The sequence below is a fragment of the Gekko japonicus genome, unplaced genomic scaffold (genome assembly GCF_001447785.1).
Source record: "Gekko japonicus isolate JY-2015 unplaced genomic scaffold, Gekko_japonicus_V1.1 scaffold1874, whole genome shotgun sequence".
Classification (NCBI taxonomy): Eukaryota; Metazoa; Chordata; class Lepidosauria; order Squamata; family Gekkonidae; genus Gekko; species Gekko japonicus.
Genome location: NW_015173727.1, coordinates 129,714 through 156,243, shown reverse-complemented (window position 1 = coordinate 156,243; position 26,530 = coordinate 129,714). Strand labels below are relative to the sequence as shown.

General features: G+C 40.6%; 1 protein-coding gene across 14 annotated transcripts in view; it reads left to right on the top strand.

The window, feature by feature from the left end:
* Nucleotides 1-26,530, top strand: part of EPB41 (erythrocyte membrane protein band 4.1) — an 87,060-nt gene that overhangs the window by 50,583 nt on the left and 9,947 nt on the right. For 13 of the 14 annotated variants that reach the window (XM_015423408.1, XM_015423406.1, XM_015423407.1 and 10 more), the window contains 3 exons: nt 5,103-5,282; nt 6,420-6,476; nt 22,455-22,583. In XM_015423408.1, the coding sequence (XP_015278894.1) occupies nt 5,103-5,282; nt 6,420-6,476; nt 22,455-22,583 (366 nt within the window). The remainder of the gene's footprint in view (nt 1-5,102; nt 5,283-6,419; nt 6,477-22,454; nt 22,584-26,530) is intronic. The other variant, XM_015423397.1, reaches the window with a different exon arrangement.

The window sequence follows — 26,530 nt, the reverse complement described above, 5'->3', positions numbered from 1 at the left end:
TGACACTGTCTAACCATCTCATCCTTTGCCGTCCCCGTCTTCTTTGACCTTCAATCTTTCCCAGCATCAGGGTCTTCTCCAGTGAGTGCTCCCTTCTCATTTGGTGGCCAAAGTATTTGAGCTTCAGTTTCATTATCTGGCCTTCCAGGGAACAGTCAGGGTTGATTTCTTTGAGGATTGACTGATTTGTTCTTCTTGCAGTCCAAGGGACTCTCAAGAGTCTTCTCCAGCACCATAGTTCAAAAGAATCTATTCTTCGGCGCTCGGCCTTCCTTATAGTCCAGCTCTCGCAGCCATACATGACTACTGGGAATACCATTGCTTTGACCATGCGGACTTTTGTTGGCAGGGTGATGTCTCTACTTTTTATCATGCTGTTTAGGTTCGCCATCGCTTTCCTCCCAAGGAGCAGGCGTCTTTTAATTTCATGGCTGCAGTCACAGTCTGCGGTGATCTGGGATCCCAGGAACGTGAAGTCTGTCACTACTTCCACGACTTCCCCTTCTATTTGCCAAGGAGTGATGGGGCCGGATGCCATGATCTTAGTTTTTTTGATGTTGAGCTTCAAGCCCACTTTTGCGCTCTCCTCTTTTACTCTGAGCAAGAGGCTCTTTAGATCCTTTTCACTTTCAGCCATTAGAGTGGTATCATCTGCATATCTGAGGTTGTTGATCTTTTCCCCAGCAATCTTAATTCCCGCTTGTGATTCATCCAGGCCAGCATTTCGCATGATGTACTCTGCATATATATTAAATAAGCAAGGTGACAGTATACATCCTTGTCGTACTCCTTTTCCTATGCTGAACCAATCAGTTGTTCCGTATCCGGTTCTAACTGTCGCTTCTTGGCCCTTATACAGGTTTCTCAAGAGACATGTGAGGTGGTCTGGTACTCCCATCTCTTTAAGGACCTGCCATAGTTTGTTGTGATCCACACAGTCAAAGGCTTTAGCATAGTCAATGAAGCAGAAGTAGATATTTTTCTGGTACTCTCTTGCTTTCTCCATAATCCAGCGAATGTTGGCAATATGATCTCTCGTTCCTCTACCTCTTCGAAACCCAGCTTGTACTTCTGGTAGTTCTCTATCCACGTACTGTTGAAGCCTAGCTTGTAGGATCTTGAGCATGACCTTGCTAGCGTGTGATATGAGTGCAATTGTGCGATAGTTTGAACATTCCTTGGCGTTGCCCTTCTTTGGGATTGGAATGTATACTGATCTTTTCCAATCCTGTGGCCACTGTTGCGTTTTCCAAATTTGCTGGCAAATGGAGTGCAGCACTTTAACAGCATCATCTTCTAAGACTTTGAATAGCTCAGCTGGAATACCATCACCTCCACTAGCTTTGTTGTTAGCAATGCTTTCTAAGGCCCATTTAACTTCACATTCCAGGATGTCTGGCTCAAGGTCAGTGATTATACCGTCGTGTTTGTCAAGGACATTGAGGTCTTTCTTGTATAGTTCTTCTGTGTATTCTTGCCATCTTTTCCTAATCTCTTCTGCTTCTGTTAGGTCCCTACCGTTTTTGTCCTTTATCATGGCCAGCTTTGCATGGAACGCTCCCTTGATTTCTCCAATTTTCTTGAAGAGATCTCTAGTCCTTCCCATTCTATTGTTTTCTTCTATTACTTTGCACTGTTCATTCAGGAAGGCCTCCTTATCTCTCCTTGCTGTTCTCTGGAAATCTGCGTTCAGTTGGGTAAATCTTTCCTTTTCGCCTTTGCCTTTCGCTTTCCTTCTTTCCTCTGCTATTTGTAAAGCCTCATCAGAAAGCCATTTTGCTTTCTTGCATTTCTTTTTCTTTGGTATGGTGGTGATTGCTGCCTCCTGTACGATGTCACGAACCTCTGTCCATAGTTCTTCAGGCACTCTATCTATCAAATCCAGACCCTTGAATCTATTCTTCACCTCTACTGTATATTCATCAGGGATGCGATCTAGGTCAAACCTGAATGGCCTCGTGGTTTTCCCAATTTTCTTCAGTTTAAGTCTGAATTTTGCAATGAGTAGCTCTTGATCTGAACCACAGTCAGCTCCAGGTCTTGTTTTTACTGACTGGATAGAGCTTCTCCATCTTTGACTGCAAATTATATAGTCAATCTGATTTCGGTGTTGCCCATCTGATGATGTCCATGTGTAGAGTCGCCTCTTAGGTTGTTGGAAAAGGGTGTTCGCTATGACCAGTGTGTTCTCTTGACAAAACTCTGTTAACCTTTGCCCTGCTTCATTTTGCTTTCCAAGGCCAAACTTGTCTGTTATTCTGGTTAACTTTTGACTTCCTACTTTAGCATTCCAGTCCCCTATGATGATGAGGACATCATTTTTTGGTGTTAGTTCTAGGAGGTGTTGGAGGTCTTCATAGAACCGGTCCACTTCAGCCTCTTCTGCATCAGTGGTTGGGGCATAGACTTGGATTACTGTGATGTTGAATGGTTTGCCTTGGAATCGGACCGAAATCATTCTATCATTTTTGAGATTGTATCCCAGTACTGACTTTTGCACTCTCTTTTGACTATAAAGGCCACACCATTTTTTCTATGGGATTCTTGGCCACAGTAGTAGATATAATGGTCTTCTGAGTTAAATTCGCCCATTCCTGTCCACTTTAGTTCACTAATTCCCAAGATGTCGATGTTCAGTCTTGCCATCTCATTTTTTACCATGTCAAGCTTACCTTGATTCATAGGTCTTACATTCCAGGTTCCTATGTAGAGTAGTGCATTTCCCCCCCATGCACACACTAGTTTGGAATAATGCAATAATCTGAAATTGAGGCTGGAACGACACCACCTGTCTTCAGTCTGCAGTTAGTAGTGCTGCTTTAAATATTATTAGCCAACACCTCCCATTCCATGGACCATCAGCTACTCATTAGCATTGTCAGCACCCAACTGTGATGTTTGTTTCAGGGCATCAATCAATATGGCCCCATTTGGTCAAGCTGGCATTTATTACAGTTTGCTTTCCATTCGCCACTTATGTTATAAGCTCTGGCCTCTGCAGATATAGTGACATAGGTCTCATATCCTAGATTGCAGGCATAAGTGTAAGTTTTGCTGTTAAGCAGAAACATGTCATCTGCTATTAAGCAGAAACATATCAAGGGAAGGAAGGCAGCATGCTATAAAGCCTGATCTTGTCAGATCTTGGAAGCTAAGCAGGGTCAATATGTGGATGGGAGACCACCAATGAAGACTCTGCAAAAGAAGGCAATGGTAGACCTCCTCTCCTTCTCACTTGCCTTGAAAGCCCCTTGCTGGGGTAACCAAACGCCTGCTCCAACTTGATTGCACTTTACACACAGACATGTTACATAAGATTCAGTTTACATGCTCAGAAAATGTATCTTGAGCATTCTCACCTCAGAATTGGTATAACCTAGTCTTTGAATGCTGATCCTCAGGCAGAGCTCCCATGGTGTCCCAGGCTGTCTAGAATGTGGTCTAAGGATTCAGGGATTTAATGAAAGACAACAATTTTTTGCTGGGCTCTGTTCTAGAGATTGATGATTTAGAATTTTCGTTTGCAAAATGTGTGCTCCCTTGAGCAATGTATCACAGATTCAAGACCACACTCTTACAAAGTACCCTCATTTGAAACGACAGGGCAAAACTAGAAGCCATGTAGTATATGTATAAATAAATATAAAAGCTCCAAGCCAGATCACTATCCCTTTACCTTACTCTCCTTAGCTGGTGGGCAGAGCCAGAGCAAACATCTGGCCTGCACCAGCCCAGAGCTCAGTTCAGTTTTGTGTCTTTTCAGAACAATATATCTCTGCTACTACAGAACTGACCCCTTTTGTTTGCTACTAGTATGCTTCTGTTGCTTTCCATAACAGGACTGTAGGTTGGGAATAGCATGGTGGAACATTCCCTTACATAAAAACTTTACAGTACATGGAATACTAGCATGCAGGGGTCATTTCGGGGGGGAACGCGGGGGAACACAGTTCCCCCGGGTGAGGTGCGGGGGGCGGGGCACACGACGAAGCCCCGCCCCCTGCTTCCGGTCGGGGTAAAATGGCGATTTGATGCACCCTGTAAGTGCAGCAGTTTGGACTGTATTTTGGTCCAACATGGCTTCCCCCAGGCAGGGGGAATGACTGGCAGGCATCAAGACCCAAGAGAGAGTTGAGATTGGTGTGATCAAGTCTCGGAGGAGGCTTATATTACACTTTGATCCCCTCTCCCAAAGCGGGTGAGCGCATTCAGGGGGTGTGGCCTCATGACATACTTCCGGTGATGTCAGGGGGTGTGGCATATGCTAATGAGTTATGCTAATGAGTTCCCCTAGCTCTTTTTCTACGAAACGACCCCTGCTAGCATGCAAGGGAGTTCTCCCTGATACATTTTCGATAAGCAGTGCTTTTTGCAATAAGGGAGCATTCAGCCATGCAAACTTCCTGCCAACCTTCTGAATGATCCTGAAAGGATTTTGTATGTTTGTTTTTCTAAACATGTAACTCAAGTCACCAATGAATCTAATTGCATTCCATGCAGTATACAAGGAGGAGGTAACAATTTTCACAGTTTAAGTTTGTCAGCCACCATTTTACTGATTTTCCCCACCCTCTCCCTTGTAACCGTAAAAGTTTCTCTTTTAGCATTTACAAAATATTTTTGGTGTAGCTTAAACCAGTTTATGCTAATGCTTTGCAAAAAAAAATTGTGTGTGGATAACCTGCTTTTTGGTATGTTCAATACTATATTGTACAATATAGAAACAGATACTGTGACCATTCTCTTAAAAATGCTAACAGTATTTGTGGTGCATTGGGGATTCATTCTTTTAAAATCAATCAAAAATTGACTGAACAACAATAATGGCAAAATACTCATGTTGAATTAATAGCTGAGAGCTTGTTGTTAATATAAGTGGCAACTTTTGAATTGAAAACCATTTAACTCATTTATTGAGGGAGCGTATTTTTTGCTCATTAGTAATATGCATCCCTCTTAGTGTGAGGGGAGAAGAAAATATTTTCCCAATGCATGTTTGTTCAGATAGCAAGAAGCCAAATGCAGCAAATTTGATGGCACAAGGGACTTGCACTTTAAAAGTCTTCTCTCGTTTTCTGTTTTGGATCTTTTTAAAATGTTAGGATCTAGATAAAACTCAAGAGGAAATTAAAAAACACCACGCCAACATCAGCGAGCTGAAGAAAAACTTTATGGAATCTGTTCCTGAGCCACGGCCAAGTGAATGGGACAAACGCTTGTCTACTCATTCTCCCTTCCGGACCCTGAACATCAATGGGCAGATCCCTACAGGAGTAGAAGGAGTGAGTACTTTACCTAATAGGAACTCATGATTTCCCTGACTTTACTATAGGGAACAAGACAGCTCAATTTAAGCAAAAGTATTGACTGTTTCATTGCCAATTCATTATCTGTCTTGTGATTGTGTATGTGTTCCCAGTTCTTTGATGAAAATTTTATTGTCACTGTTTTCAAACTGCTTAATTCTAAAACAAACCCTGCTCATATCTGCTGCAGAAGTCAGGGAGCTGAACACTGTGGCAAATAATTCTAGTGAGCTAGAGTCCCTTACAGCCTATGTATGTATGTTACTCAGTTGCTGTTTATTATCATGGAGGCACTCCCAGTGGTATTTGATTTGTGTTCCTGTACTAGCAATAAAACCATCAGGCTATATAGTTTGCCATCATTATCAAACTTGACACTGAACTTATAATTGCAGTAATTGGGGGCAATATTAAATAACTAATCTTCAAATGTTTAGTGGCAGTTGATTGTAATTGAACGTTCAAGACAGTGAAGTTTATTTTGAATCGTCGCAGCACAGTCAGGAATTTCCATGAGCCTGTTGGTTAATGGGGAAATGAGGGAGGTTTTGTTGCAGTTGGTTAAAATTAAACTTCTGTTTGAATGATGAAATGTGAACTAGTGCACTTTTGGTGACGACAGTGAAACTGAACAGAAGACTCTTCATGATTGCCTCTGATCAAAGCAACCTTCCTGCTTGATACTGTTTAGGCATTACAGGTTTTACATCATTGAAAGCGTTTTATTTCTTCAGCAAGGAGAATAGGTTAGATGATCTCTCCTGTCGCTGTCATTATGTTTACCTTTTGCCTTCTTATCAGCAATCTCCTCGAATGCCATTTCCCATCATCTCTGTGCACATGTCAGGTTCCATAATAATTAGACGGGTGATTTTACAACAAAAGAAATCAATAGTCACACCAAGTGACTTCTGCAAACATTTGGATCTTAAGTGCTAACATGCTGTCTTATGCAGAAGGCAGAATATACTACAGTTCGCTGCTGTTAGATGGTAAATCTTGTATTTAACTTTTTATCAGTGATCATTTGTAAATTGGGGAAGGGGAGAGTGAAAGATTTCTATTTTTGTATTCTGCATCACAAGACCACTAAATTTTACATGCTTTGTGTAGGTCCAGGTCAAGAAACCCACATTTCAGTCCTGTGAGAGACAGGTTGGTGGGCCAGAGGTAAAACTGCTGTTTTGATATGTGCTTCTGAAGCAGACTTTTTTGCTGTTGTAATGGCACTGGGCAATAACCACCCCCCTCAGAACCCTCTATGACAGCTGCTGATTGGCGTTTTCTTTTTGGCTGCATTTTTAAGTAGTTTCATCTCTCACAGCCTTCTGATCTAACACCATGAAAGAATTTGCACCAATGCAAGCTTTTGCAGCTTTCAGTTGTTTTTTTACAATGCATGGCTGGTTGACAAAGCTGCATGAATATGTTGCCATGTATTTCGGGAGAGAGAGCAATTATGAAAGTTTAACTATACCCTGTTTTTTTTTACGTTGTCTTCCTTTCTTTTTTCTGTTTTTTTGTTTTAACTCTCATGTTACTCTTGCATTCTATATCATTTCTTTTTGCTGCCCAGCCCCCTAGCTATTTTCTCCCTGATACCCATCACTTGGGGGTGTGCAAAGACCCAGTCCCCAAATATCATGCTGATCAAAGAAGACTAACTCAATTGAGAGAGCTTAGGGCCAAATTTTTCCTGTCATAGATAGCTCCTTTTTTTTGCTCTCCTTTGATAAGGAGAGAGAAAACACCCTGTGATTGGATTGAAGCAAATTTTCCTATGAGGGTTTTTTCCCCCTCCCCAGTCTAACCTCATTTCCCCCCACACAGTACTGCAAATATGCATTCCTTAAACACCAATGTAGATGAAGTAAAATGTGTAGGGGGGAATCATTCTTTTATAACTTCAATATTAAAAACATGAGTATAGCATATTTTTGTTTTTGAGGTAATGAATACTTTGCACTTTTTTGAAGGAGAAATTTTGATACTATCTGCCATGGCAATATCCCACAAAACTCAACTGTATTTTATACTACTGTTTAGGTATTGATTCTAATGAAGAACTAATGCCCTTTTGAAGATCAGTATAGCATAGGAAGTTATGACATACACTTTGTATGGGGATGTTTCTCTTTTTTGGTAATGTAAAAATATTAATCTTATATTTCCACAGTTTAACTCTTAAAGGTGTATTTTAGCACCCAAGCAGAGTTAATATGAAATGAATTCTATAAAGAGATTCCTTAGTAGCTTTGGACCAGTTCACACAGTCAGAAAGCGGCTTGTTTCTCCATGGAGTCTGGTCCCCCTACGCAGGATTGAATGAAGGAAAGTGTTATGTTATGACCACTCTGTGGCAATTTTTTTTTGTGATTTTGTCCTTGCACATCTCCAAGAGCCATTTGAGCATTTTCCATCTGTCATTTTGTTCATCTCTGTCTTTCTTGATCTTCTACCATGAAAGCAGACACAGGAACGTCCTCTGTTAGTACAGGATGAAGATAATATTAAAAAGCAAGAGACAGCTCCTGTGGGAACTTTGCTCCAGCAAGCAAATGAAGAAATTCAGACAAAGATTTCTATTCCAATTCCCGAGGAGCAGAAATCACTCAAAACATGCCGCCTGTATTCTGGCTCTTTACATTCTCTGCGCATTCGCTTTATGATGTCTTTCTTAGTGGTCCTTGCACTGACTGTGTGGTGGCTAGTTTTTCTGTGATTTTGGAACTGGGGGGTGGTTGGGGTCATTCATGTGAAACATCGGATCTAAAACTAAAGCTCTTCAAACTCCTGGCTGAAGCTGCCGTGTCTTATTGCAAATTAATTTTCATTCTCTCTAGTTCACTCTCCTAGAGAGTCTCTTGAAACTCTTATTTAAAAAAACATATACAGTCTTTCTGTTTTTCAACTAGTTTGGGATACTTGGAAGAGGCACCGTGGATTACAAAGAAAGCTTTACTGCAACAGAGTCTGGAGTTCCACAGTCCCTAAGCAAAACAAAACTGTTGAGCATGTAGCTGCTTAGGCACTTTCTAAAATGTCTGCATGTAGTCAGTAATTATTTTGGTTTTTATAATTAGTCTTTCTAAATGCAACGTAACAGCTTGGTGAGATACTCCCCCTCAAAAGTGTTTTAACCTACTCTCCTTAACATAATGCAGTCTTTGGGGGAATTGAAAAAGGTCAGAATCAATTGCAGAACGTGTCTTATTGTTCATATAACACTGCCTGTTCTAAGAAAGCAGAATAAGTATAAGTATAACTGCCAACCTATAATTAAACAGAGTTTTATGGCTGTGGCTGTCAGGAATAATTCAGTCAAGTAGGTTTTTATACATGTTGTTCAGTCTGGAGAATTAAGATTAATTCACTTAGAATAAATTGAAGATCAGTTTTAAAGATATTTCCTGGCTTCATCCTGAAGACAGTGTTTGAAACTATGACCAGCTTATCGATATGACTTTATGGGGGATGGAGGAAGATAATGGGAACAGCCTGGGCAGGAAGTGGGATTTGCATTCACAGTGCAGCCCTGACTGGTTTTAATCTGTGTCTGTTTGCCTTGGGTATAAAATACCAGTATTCATCTGTGTTTATTTTTCTTATCTGTATTATTCTCCTCTGGGTAAAAAAGATGGTAATGTCTGGTTTCTCTTGGGGGGGGGAGGTGTGCTGTGGGATTGGAATGGTAGAAAACTAATAAACGTGTTAGAAGCAATGCTTAATAATTATAAACTGAAATTGCTCTCTTATCCCAAGTTCAGTTCTGTTTGTGCTTTTATGTTGTTGTATCTGTTTTCTGTGTCATTCTCGCTCGATTGTGTTTCACTGTAACAATTTTATGTATATGGAAATGACATGAACATGTTACTCATTGATGTGTGAATCCTGGGAGGATTTGCATGCTCCCCCCCCCCCCCCCCCGGGCTCCCCCCCCCCCCCCCGGAGTTCAGTTTCTTTAAACATTGTAATGTTGACCTCTAACTACTTATTAATTGTGTTTTTCGTGTGGTTTTTGCATCACTCAAATGTAACCTTATGGATAGCTATCTGGTATTAACATTCTTTATATAATTTTAAAACATAATTATAAACTCCAAGCTGTGCCTGGTTGCTGATGTACAGTGTTGACCTAGATGGAGGGGGGAACTTATGCAAGTTGCATATGTTTATTTATTTATTTATTTTTTAATTCAAGTATTTCTACCCCGCCCTACCCCGCGAACGTAGGGGTAAAGTTTCACATATTATTTGAGAGCAACAATGTAATATTTAGCTAATTAATGTGAGAAAGCCAGGATGTGTTGTGGCCGTAGTGATGGTTTGACATTTTGGGCAAGCTACTGGAAGAAAAATAATGTTGAGAATTTGCTAGAAGTAATTCTACTGATTAATATTTTATGAATATTTTTAGATGAACCTTCAGACAGTATGAATGAGGTGTCATGCACTGTCTTCAGGAGAATGACAGCAGGGGGACCAACTGAATAGGGAATTGTGTACATGTATTTTTAGTCGCAACAGTATTAAGTTGTAGACTAGGTTGTTATGTAAAAGTATTGGGGAAAGAATCTGTTCATGGTACGTTACTCATAATAATGCTCATTAATCTTGCTTATAACAGTTAAAATGACTCCCTATTATGCGGATTAGAACTCTATAGTCAAAGGTAGACTACTTTGGCAGAAAACAGGATCAATATTGCAAGCACTTATACGGACCATGAGCGTCTCTTGTTAATCTCAAACTAAAGTGCATTCTACGTCCTGACAAGTAAGGAACTAGACTTATCCTGTAATAGCCTGGTGTAGTATAGAATGTCTTTGTCTTGGGAAATGAGACTTGTAAGGCAGAAAAAATACAAGCACTCGCACAAGTGGATTCCTCCTTAGAGAGAGAATGCAAAACATCTGAGAGGGGGTAACAGGATAGATTAGAGGGGTAAAACCCAATGGAACAGTAAGGGTAAATCTGTCATGATACCTAGGTGTAGTCTGCAAAGAGGTGGGGTGAAATGAATGTCATGTCAGCTGGGGAAGAATGCAGAAAAGAAGAAATTTCTGTAACTTTTACTTGACTTCATTGCTCATCACCATATTTTGGGTATTTCTATGCGTCCTCTTGAGAGTCTTGCTCAAGGCAGCTTGTAGTTAAAACAAACCCTTAAAAACAAGCCAATGGACACAAACAGCATAAAAACTGTCCATAAAACAGAAGCAGGCTATTAAAAAGCTGATAAGATAAGCCCCTCTAATGAGAAGCCTAGGTAAAAAGATTGTTTTGGCCTAGCACCTATAAGAAAGTAAAGTAGGTGTCAGGCAAGCTTTAAAAGTGGTAGGTGTTCCAGATAGTATGGAAAGATACAATCCTTCAAACTTAAGCTTGCTTATTATTTTTTCATTAATAAGAATAGTATTTTAAAGAAAACTTAAGGTTCAGGTTCCATTTTCTAGCGTTTACAGTGCATTGGTCTTGTTTAAAAGAAATGGAGAGGGGAGGCATCAAAAAGACTGATTATGGAAATATACTAATTACAAATATTGTTATTTCTGGACATAACTACTGCTGTGAAACTAGATACTGCAGATGGTTGTGAATCGAAAGATGAAAAACCAGGCATCAAAGATTTTAAGGGAATATCTTAATGAAATCTTGCTGTTCTGCCTGGGTTTTTTTGCATTAAATGGAGGGACGAATCACCCATTTATTACCTAGCTGTCTTCATCTTTGTGCTGATTATAAGTGCTCAGAGAATATCAACATTCCCCTTAATAAAATATAGGATCTGTGCTGTTTTTGAAATATATAGAAGGAAATGAAGAATCATTCTGTAATACTTTGCAGTTGAATATTTCATGAGAAAATTATGATTGCTGGCTTGATGAAGTCTTCACTCATGTTAACTTTTTAGTATGATTCCAGTTTTGTGAGTGTATTTGTTTATACATGTTTGTGTGAGTACAAGTTCTGCATCCCCATCCCATGCATTTGGTGTGGGTAATTATCTATGTAATAGTTAAAGGCCTCCAGGTTTGCAGAAGATAGTTTTAAAAGAAAACCTAATCTGGGGTTTAACCTCTCCCCGGTGACATCACCGATGGCACAAAAAAGCTATAGCAACCCAAAATGGCACACAAACTTTGGCAGCAACAAGCAGAAGTAAATGAGCAGGGGAGGCAAACTACAACTATTGTGGGAGGCCGAAGAAGGCAATGAGGCAATGAGGGTAGAGGATAAGAGGCTCAGTAGTAGCATAGAGGAAGCTGAAGCAGGAGTGGAGAACGGGGATTTCCTGTCCCTTACAAGTCTTCAGGGATTCTCCCTTGTGCCATAAAAGCCTATATTAGAACAGTCAGTTTAAAATGAATAAGAGATGTAGTCAAACTACTTTAATATGTATGTGTTTAACATTTTTGGCTGTCAAAATCATGGCCTATGTAAACAGACCTTGCCGTATTTTTGAAATAATTTTGTAGTTAGCTATGTGTCCAAGGAAAAGTGAATACCATAGCTCTAGAGAAGCAATTGAGCTGCTCTGTGTGCTCTTGCTGGCCCAGCTTGGTGCATTGGTGGTATCTTTAAGATAGTGCTCAGTCAGTGATTTATTTTCATAAAGGCCGGATCCTCTGCAAAGGGTAATGCATGAAAGGAGTTAACACTGGGTCCACAAAACTGGAGCTTTTTCATCCTGTGTGTAAACTGCTTTAAAAAAATATTATTATCTAGCTGAATTATCTAGCTCCTTGAAAGATAAACGATGGATAACTTTAGCAACAAGTTGAAATTGTGGATACTGATCATTCTCCAAAAACCACTTGCATTGTGATGGTCTCTTATTGATTTTAGTGTAATATGCTTGTAACTTTCAAGTGAATGTGTTTTAAAGTATAGTCATTAAAAGAGTGATACCCATCTAAGCCCACTGAATTCAGTGGGTTTAGAAAGATGTAGCTCAGTTTAGGCTTGCACTGCAAGTATGAGTCCTACAGTGCAGTCCTAAAGAGAGTTACTCCAGTCTAAGCCCATTCATTTCAATGGGTTTAGAATGGAGTAACTCTCCTTAGGATTGCACTGATAGCCTCTTTGAATGAAAAAGACTGACCACTGCAACTGACTTGGTTCACTGTTAAATTAGCCATTTTTGTTGGCTGCCTGATCCTCAGAGAGGACTGCTGGTTGTAGTCGAATTAAAAAGCTTTCCAAACCATGCAGATCTACAAATTGCGTATTTAAATTATTGGTAGCTCTTGATATAAAGAACTTACCCTTTCTTTTTCTGTTTAAAAAATGAAGGGGGAGAATGAAAAATTGCATTGAATTGGGGGGTCTCTGTTTTCTGCTTGATAATACTTCTTGCTCAGGTACTTTAGCTGCCATATTGAGATTGGAGGTTGTTCATCAGTTGGTCTCTGGAATTTTCACTGGTGAGTGTGGCGTATTATAAAGTTAACTCCTCCTCAATTGCTGATTGTGCACCTTTAAGGCACTTTTTCAGTATGTCTGCTTCTACACAATACTGGGGATAACCTAATATTAATGTTATATCCCATGAGATACTTATACCATCAGCTGGTTAGGGTTTCTAAATTAACAGCTTTTTTTGCTATAGCAAATTGGAATGTTTGTGAAGATTTTATCAGCTAGTAATGTATTTCTGAGGGGACTACACTTATTTTAGGCATTCTTGTCTCTCTCCTTTCTTCTAGATTATTTCATTGCAGGAATTGATCCTGCCTATTAGTTTATCCCCTGCATTTTTATTTATTCTAGTGCTACTTGATAACACAATTGCAGGTCTGATCCAGGCCCTCATCAGGGATGGCCTTCTTCATGCACTGTGATGTCAAGGGCAGCACTGTGCAGTTTTTTTGCATGCAGCTGCCAACAGCAGTAGCAGTGATAGCAAGCTCTTACAAATACAGTATATCCATGTGCACATCAGAATTGTGCACGAAGAGTCAATGGCCATTAATTATTACTGCTGATATCCAGCTGCCCGCAAGATGGCAGCTTACAAAGCTAGTTATAGAACACTGCATCTTGGCTCGCCTTCTTTCAAAGCAATATCTGTGTGGCTGTAGCAAAACTGCCATGGCATTGTATCCCAATGTTTGTTGAAAGCCAATGGCCTGCTGCTGTAGAGTCCATCTAATTAGCAGAAGTGGAATCTTCAGCACCTAAATTCAGGCCATTTTGGTTTTTAGAAAATATACCAATATCTTTGCAAAAAAAAATTGGAAGCTTGGTAAGATCAGATACTTTTAAGTGTGCGCATCAGTATTGTTCAACAAATAATACAGATGTGTTTATTTAAGACAGAGATGACTAACTGATTGGTTTGTGGGTCATATCTGGGCCCCAGAGATTTTATACATTCCCAGGAACCTGATGATTTTGTATGGTACCTTTTGGATGTATTAGAGAAACTTGTTTCCCCAAGCCAACATGACTAGCCTCTGTCTGCTCTAAATTACGCTTTTAAAAGTGAAACATCTAAGCCTTCCTAAGGGCTACAGCAATGTTCCTTTGCAGGTTGTACTGATCAACCCCCAAGGAGTTGGGTGCCTAATATAGCTTAGCCACCCATGCTTAAGGGTCCTGCTGTCCGAAATATAAAATATGTAATTATGTATTTGTTTGGGGTGACTCTCTTCCCAATGAAGTGGACACTACACTCATGGAAACAGTTATCAAGAATAAATGCTTTCCACCAACTGATCTTACCAGGCTTTTTCTCCTCCTGTGGATTTGCATGTGGCTGACCATCTACAGATGTTCTTTTATTGAAACCTTTTGTGCTGTAAATATCACTTGAGTATTTCTACAGTCATTCCCAGTCAAAGTTGCATGTGTTTGCAAAATATTTCCTAAGCTCAAGGCATTTTGCCAATAAATTCTAATTCATATAAGTTTCTGTCTGTCAGTTTGTTCAAAGTTTCCATAACAAACTTGCATGTCACTTTCTGGCTGGTTTTAAATACCAGTCAATCAACTATCAAAAGTGTTGTCAGCATGTTCCTTGAGAGAGCTTGCATATTTTGGTAGTAACTCGAAACAGAGACCAAGCACAGAGTTCCTAATGCTGGAGCGAGGAAATGCCTTGCCTTCTGAGAGCCAGCCTTGCCCTTAAGAGCTACTGACAGCAGGGATTGGTACAGCTGAACTGGGGAAAGCCACTAGGTAGCACGGAAATGCCACACAATCTACTTGGAAGGAATAAAGCTGAGGGCAGGATCATCTGCATATTTAATGTGTGGTTGAAACTGCTTCAAGAACAACCCACTTTTCTAGCAGCAGCCCTTGTTTTGCATGGTGTGGTGAGGGTTAGAGGCCTTAAGAAGAATAAATCTGTATAGTTCTGTATAAACTGAAACAGGAGTTTGTTTTAACTATTACACTGCAAGCAGAGATTTGTATCTCAAAAACTAGTATAGTGAATAGTACCAAACTACTACAGTCAGAATCCTGCATCACCAAGGTTTTCTATGTGAAATGGGTAATTCACAAAATTATTTTCTGCCCAGTGACTGATAAGTGCAAGATAGATAGGTATATAGATAGACACACACACACAAACAATATACCTGTTGAAAGACACTAATAACTAAATCTTATGTGTTACTTAAAAGTAAATCTTGCTGAGTTCAATAGTGCTTCCTCCCAAGTAAGTGTGTACAGAAGGGCAACCTAAGTAGTTCTTCTGTTTGCAATTAATAATAAACAGGACACCAAGGAAAAAAGATAATTCAGAATGCAAACAAAACACATGCACCAAACATCTGGCAGGGGCTTGGACTGGGTATGTGAATCTCTGGTTACTAGTGAGTAAGTAGTCTGGCTTTATAAAGAGGCAGAGATAAGTGTCCCTTTCTCCACTTATTGCTTTAGAGGAAATATGTGGTTCTTACTGGTTTTCCTTCCCCTTATTGAATAAAGCAAAATGTTAGAATAATGTTTTGGCTATTAGCCATGGTGATCCTGTAATGTTGTTGTTCAGTTGCACAGACGAGTCCGACTCTTCGCGACCCCATGGACCAGATCACACCAGGCCTTCCTGTCTTCTGCCGTCCTCTGAAGTTTGCTCAATTTCATGTTTGTTGCATCTATGACACTGTCTAACCATCTCATCCTTTGCCATCCCCGTCTTCTTTGACCTTCAATCTTTCCCAGTATCAGGGTCTTCTCCAGTGAGTGCTCCCTTCTCATTTGGTGGCCAAAGTATTTCAGCTTCAGTTTCATTATCTGGCCTTCCAGGGAACAGTCAGGCTTGATTTCTTTTAGGATTGACTGATTGGACCTTCTTGCAGTCCAAGGGACTCTCAAGAGTCTTCTCCAGCACCATAGTTCAAAAGAATCTATTCTTCGGCGCTCGGCTTTCCTTATAGTCCAACTTTCGCAGCCATACATGACTACTGGGAATACCATTGCTTTGACCATGCGGACTTTTGTTGGCAGGGTGATGTCTCTACTTTTTATCATGCTGTTTAGGTTCACCATCGCTTTCCTCCCAAGGAGCAGGCGTCTTTTAATTTCATGGCTGCTGTCACAGTCTGCGGTGATCTGGGATCCCAGGAACGTGAAGTCTTTCACTACTTCCATGACTTCCCCTTCTGTTTGCCTAGGAGTGATGGGGCCGGATGCCATGATCTTAGTTTTTTTGATGTTGAGCTTCAAGCCCACTTTTGCGCTCTCCTCTTTTACCCTGAGCACGAGGCTCTTTAGGTCCTCCACTTTCTGCCATTAGAGTGGTATCGTCTGCATATCTGAGGTTGTTGATCTTTTCCCCAGCAATCTTAATTCCCGCTTGTGATTCATCTAGGCCAGCATTTCGCATGATGTACTCTGCATATATATTAAATAAGCAAGGCGACAATATACATCCTTGTCGTACTCCTTTTCCTATGCGAAACCAATCAGTTGTTCCATATCCGGTTCTAACTGTCGCTTCTTGGCCCTTATACAGGTTTCTCAAGAGACATGTGAGGTGGTCTGGTACTCCCATCTCTTTAAGGACCTGCCATAGTTTGTTGTGATCCACACAGTCAAAGGCTTTAGCATAGTCAATGAAGCAGAAGTAGATATTTTTCTGGTACTCTCTTGCTTTTTCCATAATCCAGCGAATGTTGGCAATTTGATCTCTAGTTCCTCTACCTCTTCGAAACCCAGCTTGTACTTCTGGTAGTTCTCTATCCACGTACTGTTGAAGCCTAGCTTGTAGGATCTTGAGCATGACCTTGCTAGCATGTGATATGAGTGCAATTGTGCGATAGTTTGAACATTCCTTGGCATTGCCCTTCTTTGGGATTGGAATGTATACTGACCTTTTCCAATCCTGTGGCCACTGTTGCGTTATCCAAATTTGCTGGCAAATGGAGTGCAGAACTTTAACAGCATCATCTTCTAAGACTTTGAATAGTTCAGCTGGAATACCATCACCTCCACTAGCTTTGTTGTTAGTAATGCTTTCTAAGGCCCATTTAACTTCACATTCCAGGATGTCTGGCTCGAGGTCAGTGATTATACCGTCGTGGTTGTCAAGGACATCGAGGTCTTTCTTGTATAGTTCTTCTGTGTATTCTTGCCATCTTTTCCTAATCTCTTCTGCTTCTGTTAGGTCCCTACCGTTTTTGTCCTTTATCATGGCCAGCTTTGCATGGAACGCTCCCTTGATTTCTCCAACTTTCTTGAAGAGATCTCTAGTCCTTCCCATTCTATTGTTTTCTTCTATTACTTTGCACTGTTCATTCAGGAAGGCCTCCTTATCTCTCCTTGCTGTTCTCTGGAAATCTGCGTTCAGTTGGGTAAATCTTTCCTTTTCGCCTTTGCCTTTCGCTTTCCTTCTTTCCTCTGCTATTTGTAAAGCCTCATCAGAAAGCCACTTTGCTTTCTTACATTTCTTTTTCTTTGGGATGGTGGTGATTGCTGCCTCCTGTACAATGTCACGAACCTCCGTCCATAGTTCTTCAGGCACTCTATCTATCAAATCCAGACCCTTGAATCTATTCTTCACCTCTACTGTATATTCATCAGGGATGCGATCTAGGTCAAACCTGAATGGCCTCGTGGTTTTCCCAATTTTCTTCAGTTTAAGTCTGAATTTTGCAATGAGTAGCTCATGATCTGAACCACAGTCAGCTCCAGGTCTTGTTTTTACTGACTGGATAGAGCTTCTCCATCTTTGACTGCAAATTATATAGTCAATCTGATTTCGGTGTTGCCCATCTGGTGATGTCCATGTGTAGAGTCGCCTCTTAGGTTGTTGGAAAAGGGTGTTCGCTATGACCAGTGTGTTCTCTTGACAAAACTCTGTTAACCTTTGCCCTGCTTCATTTTGCTTTCCAAGGCCAAACTTGTCTGTTATTCCAGTTACCTTTTCACTTCCTACTTTAGCATTCCAGTCCCCTATGATGATGAGGACATCATTTTTTGGTGTTAGTTCTAGGAGGTGTTGTAGGTCTTCATAGAACCGGTCCACTTCAGCCTCTTCTGCATCAGTGGTTGGGGCATACACTTGAATTACTGTGATGTTGAATGGTTTGCCTTGGAATCGGACAGAAATCATTCTGTCATTTTTGAGATTGTATCCCAGTACTGCCTTTTGCACTCTCTTGTTGACTATAAAGGCCACACCATTTTTTCTACGAGATTCCTGGCCACAGTAGTAGATATAATGGTCTTCTGAGTTAAATTCGCCCATTCCTGTCCACTTTAGTTCACTGATTCCTAGGATATCGATGTTCAGTCTTGCCATCTCATTTTTGACCACGTCAAGCTTACCTTGATTCATAGATCTTACATTCCAGGTTCCTATGCAGTATTGTTCTTTGCAGCATCGGACTTTCCTTTCACCATCAGACACATCCACAACTGAGCGTCCTTTCGGCTTTGGCCCAGCCGCTTCACTCTTTCTGGGGTTACTTGTACTTGTCCTCTGCTCTTCCTCAGTAGCATATTGGACACCTTCCGACCTGAGGGGCTCATCTTCCGGCGTCATATCTTTTTTTGACCATGTCAAGCTTACCTTGATTCATAGATCTTACATTCCAGGTTCCTATGTAGTATTGTTCTTTGCAGCATTGGACTTTCCTTTCACCATCAGACACATCCACAACTGAGGGTCCTTTCGGCTTTGGCCCAGCCGCTTCACTCTTTCTGGGGTTACTTGTACTTGTCCTCTGCTCTTCCTCAGTAGCATATTGGACACCTTCCGACCTGAGGGGCTCATCTTCCGGCGTCATATCTTTTAGCCTTTTGATACTGTCCATGGGGTTTTCTTGACAAAAATACTGGAGTGGGTTGCCATTTCCTTCTCCAGGGCATCACGCTTGGTCTGAGTTCTCTGCTGTGGCCTGTCCGTCTTGCGTGGTCCTCCATGGCATAGCCCACAGCCTCATCGAACCATGCAAGCCCCCTCGCCACGACAAGGCAGTGATCCATGAGGGGGGATCCTGTAATAGCAAATGCCATTTATTGCCTTTACCTACAACTCTTGTACTTCAGTGTAGAAAATTTAGTGTAGAAAAATATCCCCCTTTAAAATTGTAGCCTGCCCTCTGGAAAAGTGCCTTGTGGTACTCCCCTCAATCCAACTCCCATAAAAGAAAAATTGACGTAAGCAGTGGACAATTGGGGAATGGCTAATTTTGTGCACATCTTCTGGTCTTCTGCATGTTTTAACTTTTTGTCTTTTCTTCTATCACTATTGCTTTCCTTCAAGTTCTGACTGGCGGGCTCGCAAAGATGTATGACGACCTAGTTGAGAACTTTCTAACAGGCGAACGATGGAAGACAGAATAGCACCAGCCTTGGTTAAATCCTCTGGCTTGGCACAGTCTTCCAAAGTATCTCAGATGCTATGGACACACTTGCTTTCTTTTAGGAAGACTGGATACCTTTTGTTATGCACCATTTTTTTTTTGTAATGTCACTGACTTTACTGTAAAGAAAAAGAGTTGGTGTTGCAAGGGTTTTTAAATGTAGCATCTCTGTAGTCAAGTATGATACCTGAAGTTCAGACAAACAAAGCCATTATGAATAGTTAATGGGGGAAATGAATTGGCATCTGGTGTGATGTGCACTTCACACCTCCTGTTGTCTACACAGCATGTTTTTTTAAAATGTGTCTGTTCGTCTTGAGATTCTCTTTGTATCAAGTATCTTCAAAAAATGAGATGCCATCTCCTTTAAAGCCATGCCTGTTCTTCTGTTCTTCAACACAAAGGTGACTCATAGTTTTGTTCACAAAAATGGGAATCACTTCTCATTAGAACTTTAACTGTGGAAAAATTGTCCCTCACCCCTGAAATAATTTCAAGAGAGAATGTCTTTAGGTAACAGCTCTCTACATAAGAAAAGCCATGCTGGATCAGTCCAAAGGCCCATCAGGTTCAGCATTTTGTTCATTCAGTGGCCAACCAGCTTCCTCGAGGAAGCCCACAAGGAGGAAGATTACAACAGCATCGTCCTGCCTGTGCTCCCCACGAGCCGATACAGAGAGGTAGTAGATATCCATCATGACTAGCAGCCATTGGTAACCCTGTCTTCCCTGAGTTTGTCTGCTTCCCTCTTAAAACTTTCCAAGTTGGCAGTGAGTTCCACAGTTTAACTATACACATTGTGAAGAAGTACTTCCTTTTGTCTCTCTTGAAACACCCACCCTGAGTTCTAGTATTATAGGAGAGGGAGAAACGCTTCTACCTGTCTACTTTTTAGGGTTGCAAAACTCCAGGTGGGGGCTGGAGATTTCCCAGAAATACAATTGCTCTCCAGACAATATAAAGCAGGTCCCTTAGAGAAAATAGCTGTTTTGGAGGGTAGGATCTATGACATCATGCCCCACTGAGAGCCCTCCCTCAAATCTCCAGGAATTTCCCAGGCCAGAGTTGGCCATGCATAATTTTATAGGCCTCTCTCATGTCTCTCTTTACTTGCTTTTTTCTATAAAAAGATCTTAGGCAAACCTTTCATATTTTGTTTTAGAAAGAATGGTGATCAGATTCAGAAACTGATGAAATGTAGATGCAGAGAGAATACCAGCCTGGCATATGTGGTTGCTGTGCTTTCTGTGGTACTGATACTTGTGGTGATCCCAGAAGAATCCCATGGCGATCCCATGGCCCCAGTTCTGGTGTTGTTTCCCTTCTGGCACAGAACAAGTGGCTGGAGCATGGTTGACAGGGTCCAGCAACACCCCCACCCAGTTCCTTATCTGTCAGAAGGCATGATTTCCATTGAAATGCTATAAGTTACTACAGTTAGAGGGGATGATCATTTTAATAACAGCTAGGCCTGGGATAGCCATTCCAGCAAAGGGAGAACCTTATGCCAACTGTGCTACTCTTGCCAAAGAAGACCTTCTCTCAGGTTATGCAGAGCTGTCAATCCCAGTGTGTCTAGCTGCTCATAAAGTAGTCAATCTGAAAAGGTTTGAAGACCAGAAACCAAGTGTTGATTTTTTTTCCTGTTTCCAGATCCAATACACCTTTTTCCTAATTCTTTCTGGCCTTTTTCATATTTTGTTTTCTTTTAGAGCATGAGTGACTCTCCCTTCAAAGAGGATGAGGATGCAGTGGCAGAGGGGGAAAATATTGCCTCCAACTTTGAATGGGAGGTCTCAAAGCACTCAGTAGGCTTTAGTGAGAGCTCAGTGTCAGCTACCCAGGAGCCTGCACAGACTCATGAAAATGGCACTATTGCTGGTATAAGCAGCAAGGAGGAGGAGGGTGCTACTGCTCTCATTGAGAGTGAGGAAGACCTAAGGAGTGAAAAGGGATTTTATTCAGATGTGGAAAAGCAGACTGAGGTGGAGATCTCTATAATCCCTACTTCACCTCCAGTGCAGACCCATGAACAAGAGGAGGCATGTGATGTGGAAAAGAAACAAAATTCAAGAGAACTGCTTAGAAAACTAAATGAAAACAGTCACAGCTTAAATATTGATAATGAATTTCCTGACCTCATTCGCTGTTTCCAGGTAGTAAATGTCTACTCAAAACATCTCCCTTTACAGTTTCCTCTGCTTCATTTTCTGGAATCGATCCCCAAACACTGCAGCAAGCATATGCCACAAATCCACGAAGAAGGCTTATGTTCTAGATGGCCTGAAATAATTCCCCAAGGGAATCAGATACTTAATCTCATACAGTTTGTAGGAAATGAGTCTCAACTTCACCCTTATACTAAAATGGCTTACTTGAAAAAATGCATTCTCTCAATTGAAGCATCATGTATTGCAAAGACAGGGGAACCTAAAATTATCAGCTATGTCTTATATGCCTGATGTGTGTTGTGAATAAATTGCAGAAAATGCAGAACAAAATGTAGCTCTAGTCTCAGGTCTTATTCATCTGGTCAGTAGTCATCAGATGTGGGAGTCTTCTCACATACACTCACACAAAATCCCTGTCCAATCATGGTGAATATCTTGCCTGCTTCAGTGTTCTGACCATTAATACCATCTATTAAGGTATCTGAACTTACTAATAATCAAGGTGATCTCAGATTTTGAAAAGGTGGATGGGACTTGACTGAATGGGTGAAGCCTTGTGATGTTCTTGCTAATATTACATTCTCTTCTTGGCTAATTATCAGGTGGTGGCACAACTGATCTTCCTTTTTCTGTTATTCTTGAGCTACACGTATCATAAATGATGATCTGACACTGATTTTAGAAAAGCCTAGTGGGCTTCACATTTTTCACAATGTAGTTCTTGTCTCTGCACTCACTTGAGTATTTTCCCTCCTGTGTAATTAAGCCTGTCTGTCTTCTGAGCAAATGAATATATTGGCACGTAGGCTGAGTTAAGCTCCTCCAATCAATAGATATCCATACTCCACATATTTTGTTTGGTTTATTCTTTAACACTGAATCAGTTTTCCTTGTCTCAGTTTGCAGAAATGGTTGTCTGGCCAGGAACTGAGAGAAAAATGCCTTAACGTTTGCATTTTGTTACCAAACTTTTATCTTCACAATTGGAACAGCTAACCACTTTTAATGTGTGATTTGAGTGCAGTTGAGATTAACGTTGAGATTTCGCAAGTGAGTCCATTGTGCTTTTATCAGATCAGTATCAGAATGCATCTCAATGGGGGTAATGGTATATAATGATGATAAATTTGTTTTGTTTCTGAAATCCTATTTTGTAGCCGCCCCTTGTGAAGACTCAGACTGTTACTATCTCTGATGTGTCAAGTTCTGTGAAAAGTGAAATTCCAACTAAAGAAGTTCCTATTGTCCACACAGAGACCAAGACTATAACTTATGAAGCTGCACAGGTAGGAAGTCTTGAATACGATGGTACTGTAGTAGTACAGTTTGTTTGGATTTTCTCATGCATGTTAAAGAGGAAAGATTAAAATATTCACTAAAAATATGAACTCAAACCTTTAGACTGGCACACAGATCCTAAATGTATTTCTTTAATTCCAGAGTAAGACTGCACACTTAGGCAAGGGCTTTGCTTTTGGTGTGTTAGTAGAGGCACATAGTGTCCCATCTATCTCCAGTTCTGTATCAAAACTAAAGGATTATGTCTTTAGCAGTTACTCTCTGCTTCACTCTTATTTCTTAGAGCTAAGCTAGGTGAGACATATAAGAAGTCCACGAAGTAAAGCAGTGCTGGGGGAGAGGATGACTAATTTTTCCCCTGTGCCATTTTTTTTTGTTTAAAATGTATCTTCAAAGCTGAACATACTTGCTCATATGAAGGCCTACATATTTTTCTCCTGTGTGACAAATAGCACTTTTAGAGAGGCCTTTTAGACTGATAAAATAGCTTGGAGGTGAATGGGTAGAGCTTCCAGATACCTTTGTCACATTGCCACTGCTCTGATCCAAGTTAGGCTTTCCAAGGTTACTTTGAACTTGCTGACACATGCTCCTCCAACCTCTGTAATGGATTACAGTGGCCATCTGTTTGAGGGGCCTAGCAATTTTTAGAAATACATGCAAAAACTTCCTTATTTCACAGGGCTTTCCCAGATGTCTTTTTAAAAATAATGTTTCTGACTTGTCTACTGGGACCTGTCAAGAGCTTTATAGGCTGTTCTGTTGTGTTTGTTACACCAATACAGCTTTTACTCTGCATTGTAAGCATCTCCAAACATGATTTGAAAGGTTGGGATATAGATGGACAAATGAACAAATGTTTGTTTCAAGCATTTGCTTTCCGGTTCCAAGTACTGGTTGCAATCTTTTAAAGCCCACAGTCTTTAGGGACAGTTTGCTGTTGTGTGTTCCTCCTTGTTCCCTGAGATCAACAGATTTCCTGTTCTGTCCTTGACTTAATTGAAGTTGACAAGGATACAAGGCAAAGCTTTCTTAGTGGCAACACCCATTCTGTGGAATGCACTTCCTTGGGAGATATATCTGGCTTCTTCTTTGTTGCTTTTCTGTCAACAGGTGAAAAATATGTTCACCAAGAAATGCCTTTAAAAGTAACTGTAATAGCCTTGCTAGTTCAAACCAAAGGTCTGCCTTGTAATTATTTATTTCATTTATGCCATGCCTTTCACCCCAATGGGGACCCAAAGTGAGGCACAGTTTTCCTCTCCTCCGTTTTCTCCTCAGAGCCACAACCATTCTATGAGATAGATTAGGTGTCCAAGGTCACCCATCAAGTTAGGCGTTCAAGGCCACTCATCACGTTTTCATGGCAGACTAGGAATTCGAACCTGGGTCTCCCAGAACTTACTTTGACACTTTAACCACTATACCATGCTAGGATCCTGTTTCCCACAGTGCTTCTGAAAAGCACACAAGCAGGTCAAGAAGGTAATAGCTATTTGCTCATGGTTGTGCCCCCCCCCCCCCAAATAACTTGTATTAAGTGGCACTTCTGAACAGGGTGGTTCCATTCAGCCGTTGCAGCTAATAGCCATTGATAGAGCTGTCCTCTGAATTTGTGTAATCCCCTGTTAAAGCCATCTCCTTTTAGCCAGTTTTAATGTAGCAGCGCTTTTATTGTTAGTGTTGTAGGACATTACGATGACCATTTTATTGTTTTTAATTGTACACTGTTTCAAGTGCCTTTTAGTAGAGACCATGGATTAGAATTGCATCCAATACTAATAATATGTGGATGATGGGGAGAAGCAGGCTACTGGAAGGAGCACATTAATTTTTTAGCTGGCACATACCCGAAGTTATGTATAGACTGATACAGGTAGCATATTAAAGCATTCCTCTCTACAGACAGGAGCATATATTTAAATGGTTTAATATATCATAGCTTTTAAAAAACAGATTCATGTTAAAAATTCCAGGGTGTGATTTGGTGACCTCTTTCTTAGAGATTTACTGTCTGTGAGAGAAGCTTTGTAGAGATTAACTTGAACAAGTTGCTGTTGGGTACCCAATTACTGTGACAGCATTCAGTCACCTCCCTTTAGTAAAGCCCAGCTGGCCAATTTCCTGTCTTGTTCCAACAGATGAGTTTATGGAGGTTACAAGTAGAACTGGAAGATAACCTGTCAGATTGGAACCCTGTTAGTCAGGTTGGGAACCCTTAAACATGATAGTTACATTTTTAAGTGTTTGGAAGGCTCTGAAATACTTTGACTTGCATGGAAGTTGCTTCCACCTAGCGGCTACTCTGTAGGTATCACATTTGGCATGTCACAGAGTTCTTCATACCCTCTTTTTAGTTTCTTTTTTAAGGCAATAAGTCATCCATTCATCTCATAATGAACAGGTATGTCAGCAAACTGGGGTAACAGATATGTGTATTAAATTTTGGGAAAACTGGCATTTATCTGCCAGTGTGAAGTGGTAAGCCATGATGCTTATAGGACATATGCAATAGTAATTATAGTTCAGTCTGTTTTGACAAAACCAAATGCATCCCCTTTCTCCAGCACCACAGCTTCTTCTTGCTTTTTAAATCTTTTATTGTTTTTATGGACCAACCCATCTCCCCCTATGGTAGCAAGTCTTTTCTCCTCTTCCTTCTTCCTGAAGGGGGATTGGGCTACAGCCCCTGTTGGCCAGAGGAAGTTATATCTGTACACAGCCTAGCAAAACTCATTTATCAAACAGGCATGGATATCCTCATCACATTCTGATGACACAAAGTATTCCTGTTTAGTGTGTATTATGCCCAAGTGCTGGGTTAAGGTATGCTTAGGTATGTCTTTGTGATTCTGTCTCTATACAGTGGAACCATTTGAACCATTGGGAGCATGAAGGCACAAGAGCTTTAGAGCATTTTGCTGAGCATAGGGTTTCTTTGTGGCAAAATACGATTAAAATGCTGTACTGTGCTATCTGTGCACATTCTAGTTCTCTTAGTCCTCCTAGTTGCAGAGATTAGTTTGAAAATGTGGCTGTCATATGTCTTTCCTACAAATTTATATAGCCCAAGCCATTTGGCTGATGGACAAGTTGGTTGGGCTTCTCTAAATGCCCACTGTGTATTCTGCTCATCTGTTTCACATTCAAAATTATGCTTATATTCAGCAAAATGGGACAGTGGCTATTTTCAAAAGCAAGCATCCAAAGCACTTTTTATTGTTGCTAACTGGCCCACTTACACCTTTCTGTTGCTTGTAACTTTATCTCCTGTGGATGTACATTTCATGCATCTGATGAAATAATCTCTAACCCATGAAAGAATATGCTGAAATTAGTATGTTTTATTTTTCCAAAACACTTTGTTATTCTGGTGTGAGAATATGAGTAAAACATATGTTCCTAACCTACATAGATCTATCTTAATTGTAATAAGTATAAAATTGACCTGTAACCAAGCTAAATCCGGATCAGTGAAAACCATCTGCTTAGAAAAGATGTAGAAATCCTTAATTTGGGAATATGGAGTCTGAATATATTGGCAAGGTTGCCTTTGGTCAAATTTTATTTTATTTTACTTCATTTATATCTCACTTTTCTCTCCAATGGGGATCCAAAGTGGCTTGCAACATTTTTTTCTTCTCCATTTTATCCTCCCAACAACACTCTCAGGTAGGTTCGGCTGAGAGTATGTGACTGGTCCAAGGTCACCCAGCAGATTTTCATGGCAAAGTGGGGATTTGAACCTTGATCTCCCAGATCCTAGTCTGACACGCTTAACCTCTATACTGCACTGGCTCCCCAAACTCTATTTAGAAATACTAACAAATCTGTATTTATAATGTGTGAAGTCTGTCCATGTTTTGGTCTCACATAAGGCGGGAATCTGGTGCTGGATAGCTGTGTACTTGAGATCATAAATAAGCAAGACTTT